This window comes from Ptychodera flava, chromosome 17, assembly GCF_041260155.1.
Source record: "Ptychodera flava strain L36383 chromosome 17, AS_Pfla_20210202, whole genome shotgun sequence".
NCBI classification, from domain to species: Eukaryota; Metazoa; Hemichordata; class Enteropneusta; family Ptychoderidae; genus Ptychodera; species Ptychodera flava.
Window position 1 is genome coordinate 10,822,569 of NC_091944.1, and position 12,703 is coordinate 10,835,271.

The 12,703-nt window shown below is 35.9% G+C and overlaps 1 protein-coding gene across 1 annotated transcript in view; it reads left to right on the top strand.

Moving 5' to 3' along the window:
* The window catches only part of LOC139115388 (glycine receptor subunit alpha-2-like), a 101,897-nt gene that overhangs the window by 72,756 nt on the left and 16,438 nt on the right, over positions 1-12,703 (top strand). The window contains exons 4-6 of the mRNA XM_070677465.1: positions 833-900; positions 3,531-3,751; positions 7,011-7,093. Of these exons, the coding sequence (XP_070533566.1) occupies positions 833-900; positions 3,531-3,751; positions 7,011-7,093 (372 nt within the window). The remainder of the gene's footprint in view (positions 1-832; positions 901-3,530; positions 3,752-7,010; positions 7,094-12,703) is intronic.

Below are 12,703 nucleotides of genomic sequence, written 5' to 3' on the forward strand. Positions count from 1 at the left end.
ATAGGCGCACCATAGTTTCATGTCTTACAATAGATAAATTACACTTCTAACGACCTTTAAAATGTTGCTCTTGTCTCTAGCATGGCAGCCGGACGTGATTAAAGTCAAATGTATATTGATATTATATTAAAATTTGAGGAATTTGGAAATTATGTTGAGTTAACGAGATTTTGCATATTGAAATACATTTTGCAGTTTAATGTCAGCCAGTCACTAATTGAAAATTAGATGAAATTGGCAATTTATGGAAAAAGATGCCATTATACTAGTAGGAAATTGTCAACTTTGAGGTAATTGCAGGATAGACTGAAACGCGGTAAAATTTTCAGTTTAAACATATTATTCTCTTTTGCAAGAGTGGTTCGTAAAAATATGCACAATAAATAACTATGAAATGGCGTTTCACTTTGTTCTGCAAAGATTCAGTGAGAGTAAGAAAGAGTGTCAGAACTTTCTAATGACATCTCATTAAGTTTATATCACATCAAATTTTGCCAATCGCTTATCGCTTGATAGTTTTTAACTCGAATGCTTTTCATTGGCTACGTTTAGGTGAATGAAAAGCGAAGAACATATGTCAGATGAAGCTGTTTTCCTTAAGACTCTTGAGTATAAGATAAATGTTTTATTCTATTGGACAGGTGTACGTATAGCATTAAAGCGAAACACGATGGTCAAATCTTCTATCTCTCGAACGATTTAATTCACTGCTTCGGTCCTTTTACTCTACATCCTCGATGGTTAATCTTTTATCTTTTTAGACTAATTCATAGTCAGTAATCATTGCCTACTTTAAACACTTTTCCCAACAGTGTTTCCTTTCTATTTCCAGGTCCACCGATTAATGTGACATGCAGCATGTACATAAATAGTGTCCATTCCATTAAAGAAGTGGATATGGTAAGTAATGCTCTGAGTGACAGTGAGTTTACGATCGGCAACGACATTGGGAATGATCTAATAAAATATTATGGTTGAGCAGAAGCCACCTGATCACACGATCGTATCAAGGAACATCACTAAGTGTTGTTGACGGAGATGAGTCAGTCTCAATATCTAAACAAACAATTCTTAATTTACTTATCTTATTCAAAGATTGGTTTTTGTTGTTTTTTGAACCATATATCAGCTATCAAAGATGACTTAGCCAGTGCTGTGCTCCAAGATCATATTGGTTTATCCAAAGTGAACAGTTCGTATGTTAGGCCTCCAGTAACAGAAAAAGTATTCTTGGTTTGAAGTTACATTATGCTCTCGTTAGAAATCGACCAAAGGTCAAAATACGATTCACCTAGCATTGTCTCCACTCTCGGCCGTTCTTATACCACAGAACATCAGCTATTTCAAGAGTCGGGACGAGAAGGAATACGGCTCGGAGATTTTAAGTTGAGCAAAGTTCATCGGCATTATCAGTCAGACTTGAAAGTGGAAAACGTCACTGTGAAAATGTTACAAGAGTGAATTCCCGTGCTAATACAGCTACACTCATTACAAAAGCGAAATGCTGTTCAGCCCATGCAAAAGTAGTCGATGGCGGCATTTTACAAATTAATTTGAAAGAAGAGTAGCTTAGATTGTATTTCCCTAATGCACCATGAGTATTCAGTCACGATGAAAATTGTGTTTTTCCTACTCTGGGTGAGCATGTCTTGTTACGGTGAATAAAATATAAAATATGCTTTAGCTATTTGCAGTTCTTAAAGTAATCAAGTGTATTTGAAAGTTATCTCGGAGGTCACAAAATTTGGAGATAATGTAAAACTGCAAGTATACATACTGTAATAAGTATTGGCGTGCCTTTCAATTAACATATCGTAACCTTAATTAACAAAATTGAATAATATCAACATGCGTTATCTGAGATACCGTCCTTGGACATTCAAGTCATACTCAATAGAGGCATCAAGATATGAGAAACATCTGATTATAGACTAATTATATGCACATTTGATCGAAAATTGTGTGTGTCGGCGTAATCAGTGTTGTACTGGCTTGTCAGACGTTTTCTAAGAACTACAAAACGTTCCGCCTTTAAGCATATAGGCCGGAACACATTTTATAATATTCAAAATACCCAGATTCAGAAGACAATGGGGAATATGGAAGATTCACAACCATATGTATAATTCAGAGATAAACTTTGCCAAACTGCAAGCCTATCGAAATAAAACACTTTTCAAGTGTCTCAAATGTATTGTATAATCTTGCACAACGGGGTTTTAGTAGCGTAAACTAGTACTCGGTTTTTCTGTTTATATCTACTGTAAAATCCAGTAATCCTACTCACAAATTCGTGTAATCGTCCCACGAGTTCTGGAGGAAATGAGTGCACATAAGCGGAAAGTCGAGGTGTACTCAGGAGATTTAACCGTCAAAATATATATATCGGCCACAGCTCAATCAGTACACTGGTTGTTACAGAAATGGAAATCCTTGCCGCCGAGTCTACGTATATGTGTGTGGTACAATTTCCCCATTGACAATGATTGTGTTCAAACATAATCTGCCAGATTGAGAAGGTAATCATAGCCGCTATATCCTTAAATCAGTTAGGACTCCCATGCGCCTCTTGCCAAAATTTATTGATACTATCTTCGACAGAAAGGAAGCAGACATTGTAGCTGCCGTAAATTGTATTTCTGCTGAAAATACTTTTAAAAAGATGGAGAAAACACGTGATGAAACATGAGAAATTCAAAGTGAACTGTTATCGTTTCATTCATGTATATATAGCAATATGTCGTCCGACCCACTTAAGGTAGAACGCGCCTCGGGGACAAAAATTCGGGGCTTTCAAATTTTATGAGTTCTCTTCTGACCAACCACTTGTAGAGGCTCATTTTACAGATCTTTATGAAAGGAAAGTTTTCATCGTCATAGTTTCTCGAAAATCAAAAAATTTATTTTCCCCTATAGAGTTAACACATGAATTGGGGTCCGGCATTTTAAACTTCAAATATCGGGAAATCATAGGTACCTGGTTTCTCTGGTACCAAAGTTTGCTAGGTGACCCCTGAATTTTATTCTTGCTCTGGTGAAAGAATGGTCGAAAGTTTCATTGAGGGAAGTTTGAGCAAAAGTTTGAGCCTTCACTTTCGAGGCGCATATTACCTTAATTGTTCCCATGACTTGTTTTCGACGATATATTTTCTACCTAGCAATAAAATGCTTCAATCTCCTTTCGCCAGCACGTAATCAATCGCTGTGTTTCTCTAAGTATTTATTTGGCCTACCTTATCATTTATTTTCTTGTTCCATTCAAAAGTCACGTCGAAATTCTGAATATACGTCTCGTCAATGTAGTTTGAATACATGCCATTTGTCTCGTGTCCGTGGATGGCGTGACATTCTCTATAGTATACAGTACGTTAGTGAAATTTGTCTTTCATCATATTCTGCGGAGAAGAAAATGTACTCCTTTTAGTGAACAGAAACAATGGAATAATCAAAGTTAAGATTTCCTTTGAATTTGAAATGCCACTCACAGAGCTAGCTTTGAAACCGGTCGTGTGTTTTATTTCCGTCAATAGGAATACTCCACTTCGTTTTATTTGCACCTGCAATGGCTTGACAGGCGTCTGCGACACAACGGTACCACCTCCATTACCTTGAATTCTCCTGAGTTCATTGATGTAGTGTGGAGACCAGATGTGTACTTTGACAACGAGAAACGCGGAGAGTACCACAAGGTGACAACCGACAACAGAGCACTAGAGATAGGATTCGATGGAAGTATTCAGTATAGTTTAAGGTTCGTGACTCTCAATCCATTCATTTCATATGCATACCATTATATTCGGTATGTCTGTCATACGTGTTGTTTATATGGTAGTTGATGTATTGACTCATGTCCAAGGATCATATTTGATCTACGTTGGATATCGAAATCATAAGAAGAATAGTTTAACGTTTTAAGACCAAACCTTGCACAAAGTTTAATTCATTACTCTTGTAATGTGCGATCATGTTCCTTCAATTATCGCCTAATAAGCTAGTGTTATTCAATTTAATACAAAGGTTGCATGTTTTCGGATGAACAGTTAAAAGTCTTTCATAATCTTCATTGCCAGAACAGATAACCATGTAAGGTCATAATTATGTACATTCATCAAATAAGTTCATGAAGATGACATTCATTACAATGGTTTTGACATCGTAAAAATTTGATCGCCATGATTTGGCATAGGGCCTTATTGAACTGTTTCTAACAAACCTATATTGTCCGCTTATAATATACTTCGATTGTGTATCGGTATTAACATGTTGCGGATATCTTTTGCAGCAGGATATGTGCGACTGTACAGATTTTGCTCTTTTCGAGAAGCATAACACGATTTCATAAATACATTGTAATGTTTCAATTTGATCTGTTTACTTCGAAACATGTAAATCCTATTTGTTCAACAATGGTGTCTGGTAAATGACCAGCTTGGCAGATGTTATATCCCGTGTTCTTCTATGATCATATTTATATTTTTTTGAATGAAACAAAAGTATATACCTTCCAAATCTTTCACATATCAGTGGTATACTACAAAACCTTATTTTGTAATGTCACGCAAGTATTGTTGTCAGTTTCAATAATATGTTATAAACAATTGTATCTTTATGTTCTTCTACAGTATAATGTTCGCTCGTTAATATATATATATATGTATATATATATATATATATATATATATATATATATATATATATATATATATATATATATATATATATATATATATATATATATATATATATAACTGATTTCTCGTTGAGATTCAACCTTAGGACAATATTGTGTTGGATTAGCACAAACATTTTAATTTCTCCATGTTTGGCTAAAGATAGGGTTATCGCTTATGTAATGGAAGGCAGAGTATAATATTGTAACATTAAGTCTGAATGAAAATCTGTGAAAATGCCGTTCAAGGACGGTGGTCATTTTAACTTTCTTTCATGTCTTGCCGTCATTTCTACCAACTCAGCCAGACCCTTAAACCATCACTTATCTTCCTTTGTCATTATCAATCTCAAGCGATCAGCTGACGTAATGCTCACCTTGAAGCAGCCGTCATCTTTTATTAAATTTTGAAAGCCTTGAAAAATTCCACAGCGATACCATTCCGCCCTTGAAGCATATTTTGAATACAGAAATCTCGCCAAAGTAATGCACTGCCACTCGCGTATGCGAAGACAGCGTGCAATTACAAATAATTTTAGTGCTAGCAAGAAGTGCATACGTTGTGCAAGAGAGACGGACGTTGAAATTCTGGTGGGAGTTTTGCAATACTCTCATCATATATATATATATATATATATATATATATATATATATATATATATATATATATATATATATATATATATATATATATATATGTATATTATGGCAAACGATGGTTGTAAGTTGCAATTGTGTATTGTCATGTAAACATTTCGTTTAGGCGTGTAATATTTTTTTCATTATTGCGGTCTATTTTTATTCTACATCGCCGTCCCTGTCCTTATCATCATCACAGTCAACGTTACTCTAATGTAACAGTATTTAGTTCTAATTGACATAATCATTCTACTCAACTAAATTACTTCAATCAAATGTTAAACCATTTATAGAACTTCAATGAATACAACCTAAACCATGCTTTGTGGTCGTAAGCTGAGAAAGAACAGAACTTTTGCATTTTCGCATTTGATCTTCACGCCATCAACATAAATATTTCCAATAGATTTAAATAAATTACAGCGACTCATTTGCAGATTCGATTTTCTAGCACCTTCTCGTATTCTTTTCTCGGATGATTGAAAACATTACAAGTTCCTTGAAACTTTTGAACTCAACTTTCAAATGCAGAGCACATACCTCAATTAAATCTCGTGTTCCGAAACGTTTTATTACCCACCTACTCGAAACTCAGAGCATTACTAATTTTCCTTTATTAATGTCCAGAGATCATTTGAGGTGATGCCAGTGACTGTCGGCATCTTTTAGGAAATGATGAAATCGTTAAAAAAAATCACATCCGTACCGATCCATAATCGAGGGAAAATAAAATGCAGAGATCTCGTTGAGGTAATTCACGACCATGTTTGATTGAAATTGTACAAAGTCCTCGAAAATTTGGATCTCAACTTTTGAATGCTGAACACACACTTCCATTGAAGCACGTGTGCAAGAAGGTTTTATGACCCATATAATTTTAATGGAAGTCCCACAAGTCGTATTTAAAGGTTCCTCGTTTGAAATTTTCAAAGTACCTTTGAATTATAGTAGCTTTGAATTATAGTTGCTGTAAATTATATGTTTGCATCGTATATCACTCAGCCTCAGTCTAATTGCATGTAAGTGCAAAAATGCCAACTGTGCGGCAACATTTGAATATATCCTCCAAATGGGATGAAATTTGAGATAAAGTAGCCAAATGCAATATTTGAAATCCCATACTTGTCTATACTTAAGTACGACTTAAAGGTAGCATACATGCTAAGCCTCTACATCAAAGAAAAATACACATACATGTAATCTGAGGTACAAACAAAGACATGCGCAGATGATAAATGTACATTCACCAAGTATATCCTTAAAGTATTGCGAAGAAGATTGATTGAATCAAACACAATATAACAAGAGTCATATGATAATCAGTGCAAGGCGAAAGCAGGAACAATGTTCTCCGCTTGTAACATATCGAGTGATTATTATCGAAGATTACTAATTATCCGTGTCGTGTATCGAGCGACAAGTGACGTATATAATTCACCGAAATAGCATTATTACAAATTATGTATCGAGCATTCTTGACGTGCAGAAGAGTATGACAAGTATATTCGCTATATTTCATGTCCTTTTTATCTCCCATTATCCGATCCATTACATGTAACAGTTTCTGAAACGGTATCTACATCCTATGGGCAAGCAATATTCGTAGAATGCGGAATTCCTGATCTAACTATTGAAGTCTTTTTGTTTATCGTCTGCCAAGACTCTGACACTGTCGGTTACTTTTTTATGTTCATGTCTACAGATTGAACATGGCATTATCCTGTCAAATGAAACTACACAACTTTCCTGTTGACAAGCACAAGTGCCGGATGACAATGCTGAGTTGTAAGTTTCTTAATGTCTTTTTTTCTTTTTGATTATTGGATATCAGCCTCTGCCCCGAAAAAAAGTAGTACGCTTCGATTAGCTCCGACGTTGGCAGCTTACAATGCGGCGCGTATAAGGCATCATTCAACCTAGAAAGCTTTTAGCGACGATTTACACTCCGTTAAGTACCTACACGTGTGATCGCATCGTACGGATGACAAGGCAAGTTTCATTTATCCCTGAAGACATTCTACACAAGAAACGTGCTTTCTGATCCTCAACTGCCTGTACACGATAATGCTATGACGAACACAGTCATATTTGACTGGTGCATGTTCTACAAGTAATTCGGTATAGTTTACCAAGTGTGATGTTTTAGAAAAAAACAATGAGTCGTATCTTGACAAAAATAAACTGCAAGGAGCTAAATCGTTTGACTACAACAATGCTAAATTTCTCTCCATAGCTTACTTTCTCGTTTCGCCGGATAAACAATCCAGCATTTCAAACGTTAATGTGCCCAATGGTTACCACCATATTGCTCAGGGTGAGTGGCAATAATTGCCCTATCTTCAAACCCGCATTTACGTGATGCATAGTCTTGCATGCCTAAATTAACGCAGCAAGAAATCGAGATTGCAGTGTCGCTGCCATCTGCACCCAAGGGATATTTGAATCATTCGATTTATCCAGCATCACTTTCCGGATCATATTAAAATCATAACGACATCTGCGGTATACGGCATGTAGAGACCCTGTGGTGACAAATTGCATCCGAATTTCGTGCGAAAATTTTCAAAACATGTGTAATGTACTGTACCTCGCGAAATGATAAGCCTAAAATATCTATTCGGAAAGGTACGACTGTGTCTATCTGATTGTTCAACACGAGGTTACCCACTCCTTAATGCTTCCCTTGAAAGCAATTAAACGTGGATAAAACTACTAATCACTGTCGTTGCAATTCAGGAATATTTGAGCATTTAGTATTTCGAGGGATCGTCTTCAAGAGACAGATAAGTTTTATCTTGAAGAGAGTAAGAAAATATATTTTTTTCGAAAATGTGTTGGTCAAATCTTAATTATGTTAAACATCCATTTGTGTTAAGCTTCCGTGCATTTACTGTATTCGTATTCTTTCTATGAATAGTTCCTTGTTTGACAACTTATCCCTTTGAGCAATGGTATTTTGTCCCGCCAAAATTTTAGTGCAAAATTTTACCAATTTTTATGAATTTTTCTGTAATTTTTTGATAATTTTGGACCAAATGGTCGTCACATTTTTTCTCAAAACTATGGCAAAAATCTGAGAAAAATTGACTTGGGTTTATTTGGCGCGTAAAGGGTTAATAATGTCGAATGACGGTATGTGCAGCTTCGCAGTACACGTTGAAGGTATGTTAAATGTCCAATATTACTGTTTAACAAGTGATATTTGAACATGTTGGCTAGAATTCATGCTTCAAGATTACCTAACATATTTGCACGCGACGATTTGTGATTGCAATTTTATCAGAGGGAAGAATAAGAAACTACATTCATTTCACGGATCTACATTTATCAAAATATTATCCAACTAGTTGATATAGCACCCATGCAAAGTATGGCCGGTGGGTTGTTACCTGCCTGATTCATAGTTGCTTTGTGTGCTGAGATAATTCCTACAAAACGAATATAAGGTATTGTAATGTTAAGGTAGAATGCGCCTCGGGGACAGATAGTTGGACTCTCGATTTTTACAATTCTTTTCTAATCTACCACTTCTGGGGCTCATTTTAAAGCTCTTGGTGTAAGAAAAATTATCACCGTCTTAGTTTTTTGTAAATCCAAAATTCACATGGATGGCGGCCATTTTGAATTTCAATGTCGGTAAATATTGAGTGAATTATTTCTCCAGTACCAAAATTTGTACGGTGACCCTCGATTTTTATTCGTAATTCTGTAAAAGAATAGTTGAAAAATTCCTTGAGAACAATTTGAGCAAAACTTTAAGTTTTTCACTTTCAAGGCGCGTACTACGTACCTTAATCTGTTCACATACTTCCTTCTATCAGGATGGTCGACTTTGACGGGAATGTTGCCGATATGTAAACTCATTGCTCCCACTAATGCGACCATTGTTTATGGAGTGATTGCGTTTTACTAAATATTTAAAAGAAATGCAGTATTTTGAACTGTTGGAAAACATGGCAAATTTAGATTATAGGTCTATACTGTAATGTGGCCTTTGGGAGGCGACAGCGACTGCAAAGGTCACCGCAGTGTATAAAGGTGGCTAATCGCGGAAACACTACGATTGCGAATCAAACATTTTAAGAATTTGTTTCTTTTTGTCTATAGCCTTCTGAATTAAAATCCAATGATGAAGTCGGAATGTTGTCCATTTCTAAAGCTCGCAAACACTGACAAATGTAGGCTTCATTTCCGTGCATTAAACATATCTTGCAATACCTATACAGCTGATCTCCCGTCTGCAAACAAAGATTGAAATGTCTCCCCGTAGAAGAGCGGCCAATGTCTCTCATGACCCTTTGACCGCTTTATCTGTCAGCATACATCGGAGTGAAGAATGACGGCGAGAGTAATTAGAGATAGTAATTGCTTCTGTAGAATCACAATATGTTTGCTGTAGTCATGAGGTAGAATACATTGACGATTTAATTTTACCAAGAGATATCTCCGATGTTTATCATATAACCCAAATGAAACTCTTATCTTACTCACTAAAACGTACACATTTTGCATTAGGCTGATAACACTTACGAATTATCAGTTAGAAAGATATTATTTTATGGCTATTAAGCTGTAATTTTCCGCAGTCAAATAAGTAATCAGACACGTGAAAATAAATAAATAAATAAATAAATAAATAAATAAATAAATAAATAAATAAATGCAAATGGTTAGTTACGGAATGAATCTTAGCAGTTTAATGTAAATATTTATTTACTAGTAATTTCTCACTCTGACCTTCCTTTTTATCTCTTGAGTCGTTCAAGAAGAAACAATTTTGGGCATTGTTCTTACTCACCGATACAAAAATACCAGCTCAATGAAAATTGATCCTAGACTTAAATTTCTTGAACCGTTTGTCCATTTATGACTCAGTTACTTTGGATTTTTAACAAAATGTGAAAGCACATTGTATCTGCAAATAGGTTTCAAGATGTATCATTCTATCGCCAGTATGTTTAATACTACCAACCTTTAACTACCGTATCTTGCTCATAAGGAGCCACGTTGCTGAGGATGCCAATATCGTATCGTCAGGTCAGGTGGTTAACATCCGGTTTTGTTAAGGTTATGGGGACAGATGAAATATTCAGACTTTCTGTGATGGCGATAGTTCAACTACGTCCTGCTTTGACTGCTTAACATAGGGTGTATGGTCAGCACGGAAATATATTTTTTTTCAAAGGGCATAGGTGTTTACAGTCTTTTTGCGTAAAGGCGGCAAACATTCCGATGATTTTGCGTTTCGTTGACAAAATTCGTGAAAGTATGATGCGTGTGATCGAAAAGCTTACTGTAGTGCGAATACTGCCAAATTCAGTGCTCATAATTTGCCAAAGAGATCGAATATTAACAAGAGCAACCATACCATTCTCATTTGTCAACAACCTCTTCTTTTGGGTTCACTAACGCTTGCAGCAAATTTAATTCGTTGCTAAATTTGTCTGTGAGGCATACTTTTAGTGAACGAGATTGATGCACTTTATCAGCCCTAGACAATAACACTCAATGGCGAACTGAAATGAGCTCTTAATTAGCTTAACGTATAGTTCGTTTCTGTAGCAATACCATAATTGATATCATACAACTTTGAGCGCATTAATCACATCAAGGTTACTGTCTGATTAATTTATACTGCAAGGACACCAAAAGTAAAGCAATGGGGTTTAGAAAGGTCTTCTTGTCAGATTCTTTCTAAGGTCCAAAACAAAGATAACACATATGACAAATACTGGCCTGCTGGTTTGTTAGTAGTCAATATTTAGTTTTTAGTCTCCATGAATGAATACCTGCAAGACTAATGGATATATCTCCGTCTGCAGCTATCACTCTGTCACGCCTGGACAAAATTCATTCAAATTTTGTTCAAGGACGATATACAATGGAATGGACGTTTATTTATTTTGTGATACGATGTAATAGGGCCGCCTAGTAGCCGCTTTGTTATGTTCCTTTTAACATCCAATTTCGTAAGGTATGAGGAACACGACATCCTTCAAAATAATAAAACCGGTTTCGTTTAAGACTAAACTGGTCGATATTCGAAGAATGGTAGTTAATACTAGGTCTAGAAATACGATTGTTGCCTAGTGTATAATAAAAAAGATACCTTGTCCGTATTATTTGCACACTGAAAATGTAGTTTCGTATCCAGTAAAATCAGACATTGTTATATAGCTAGATGAGATCCATAGCGAACGTTTAGTGAGAAACACTTAACATCGTCACTAAATTGACGAACTCCTAGCAGGAAATAGTTGAATGACGAGAACTGTTCATAATGGTAGTGATAATAAATACTTGTGAACAATTATTACGTAGCGAAGTGAAAGGTCATGAAAACGCCTCACAGATTCATCGGTTTATCGCAAAGGAGACTATGCAGGCATTTCAAATAATACAGCTACAATGAAGTCAAAAACAATACATCAACTTAATCGCATTAATTGCGAAAGGACGTACATTTGTTGTGACTGAAGATCTATAGATGTGCTGCCCTTGTGGGTCGTCTTGGAAATGAAACCTCAAACAAAAGGTAGTTAATACGTCTGCCTTAATTCCATCGGCCGATATTTCTACTCTCGGCTAATCATCTTTTCGTGGGAGCATTACCCGGTTGCCTTGCTGTGCATCGGGTAATAACAAAACACAGAGTATAGATAATACCACTACCCATTATCGCGTTCGCAAATTTTGAATGAAAGACGATGGACTTGCTTTTCAGGACAACAGCATGCAGGCATTACACTTTACAGACAAAATAATTGAGTTCTGGCGACAGTCTGGCCCCCTGTCGGTCGCTTCAGAAACTGCAGTCATCTATGTGAGGTCACAATTTTGTATTCGTAACTAGTGTTGGACAAAGACTACTAAATATGAAAGTAAGGCTGCTTTACCTCACCATTTTACGAAACTATTCTCTGCCCTTGCCAAAATCAATTAATATCCCTGTAAGTTTAAGTAGCATTTCCCTACCTGAGTAATAGACAATAGCGAAAAGGCATACAAGACGCTTTAAATCGTAAAAGTGCGAATTCGGACATTTTCATTAGCCTGACTTTAACTCTCAGACTTTCTGTATTATATGCGAAAGTTCAAGCAGCTTCGTGGCGCAGTTTATTGATGAACGGCCAAAGTTAGTTTCATTTTCCAATATATATTATAGCTTTTTCCGAATAATCACTATAAATTTAATAGTCTGTTTGCATTCTTTGAATCATTCGGAGTGTTCGAAACCGCACTGTAATATTACTTGTGATGAACCCCGTGGTTCAATAATGAGTTTAAGAATTGGCAATCGTACAGAACGTGGCATCACGTATGTTCAGGACCACCTGTATGAAGGCTAATTTTAAGCCATTTTTAGACTGAGAGGAAAAGCAGATAATGTCTTCC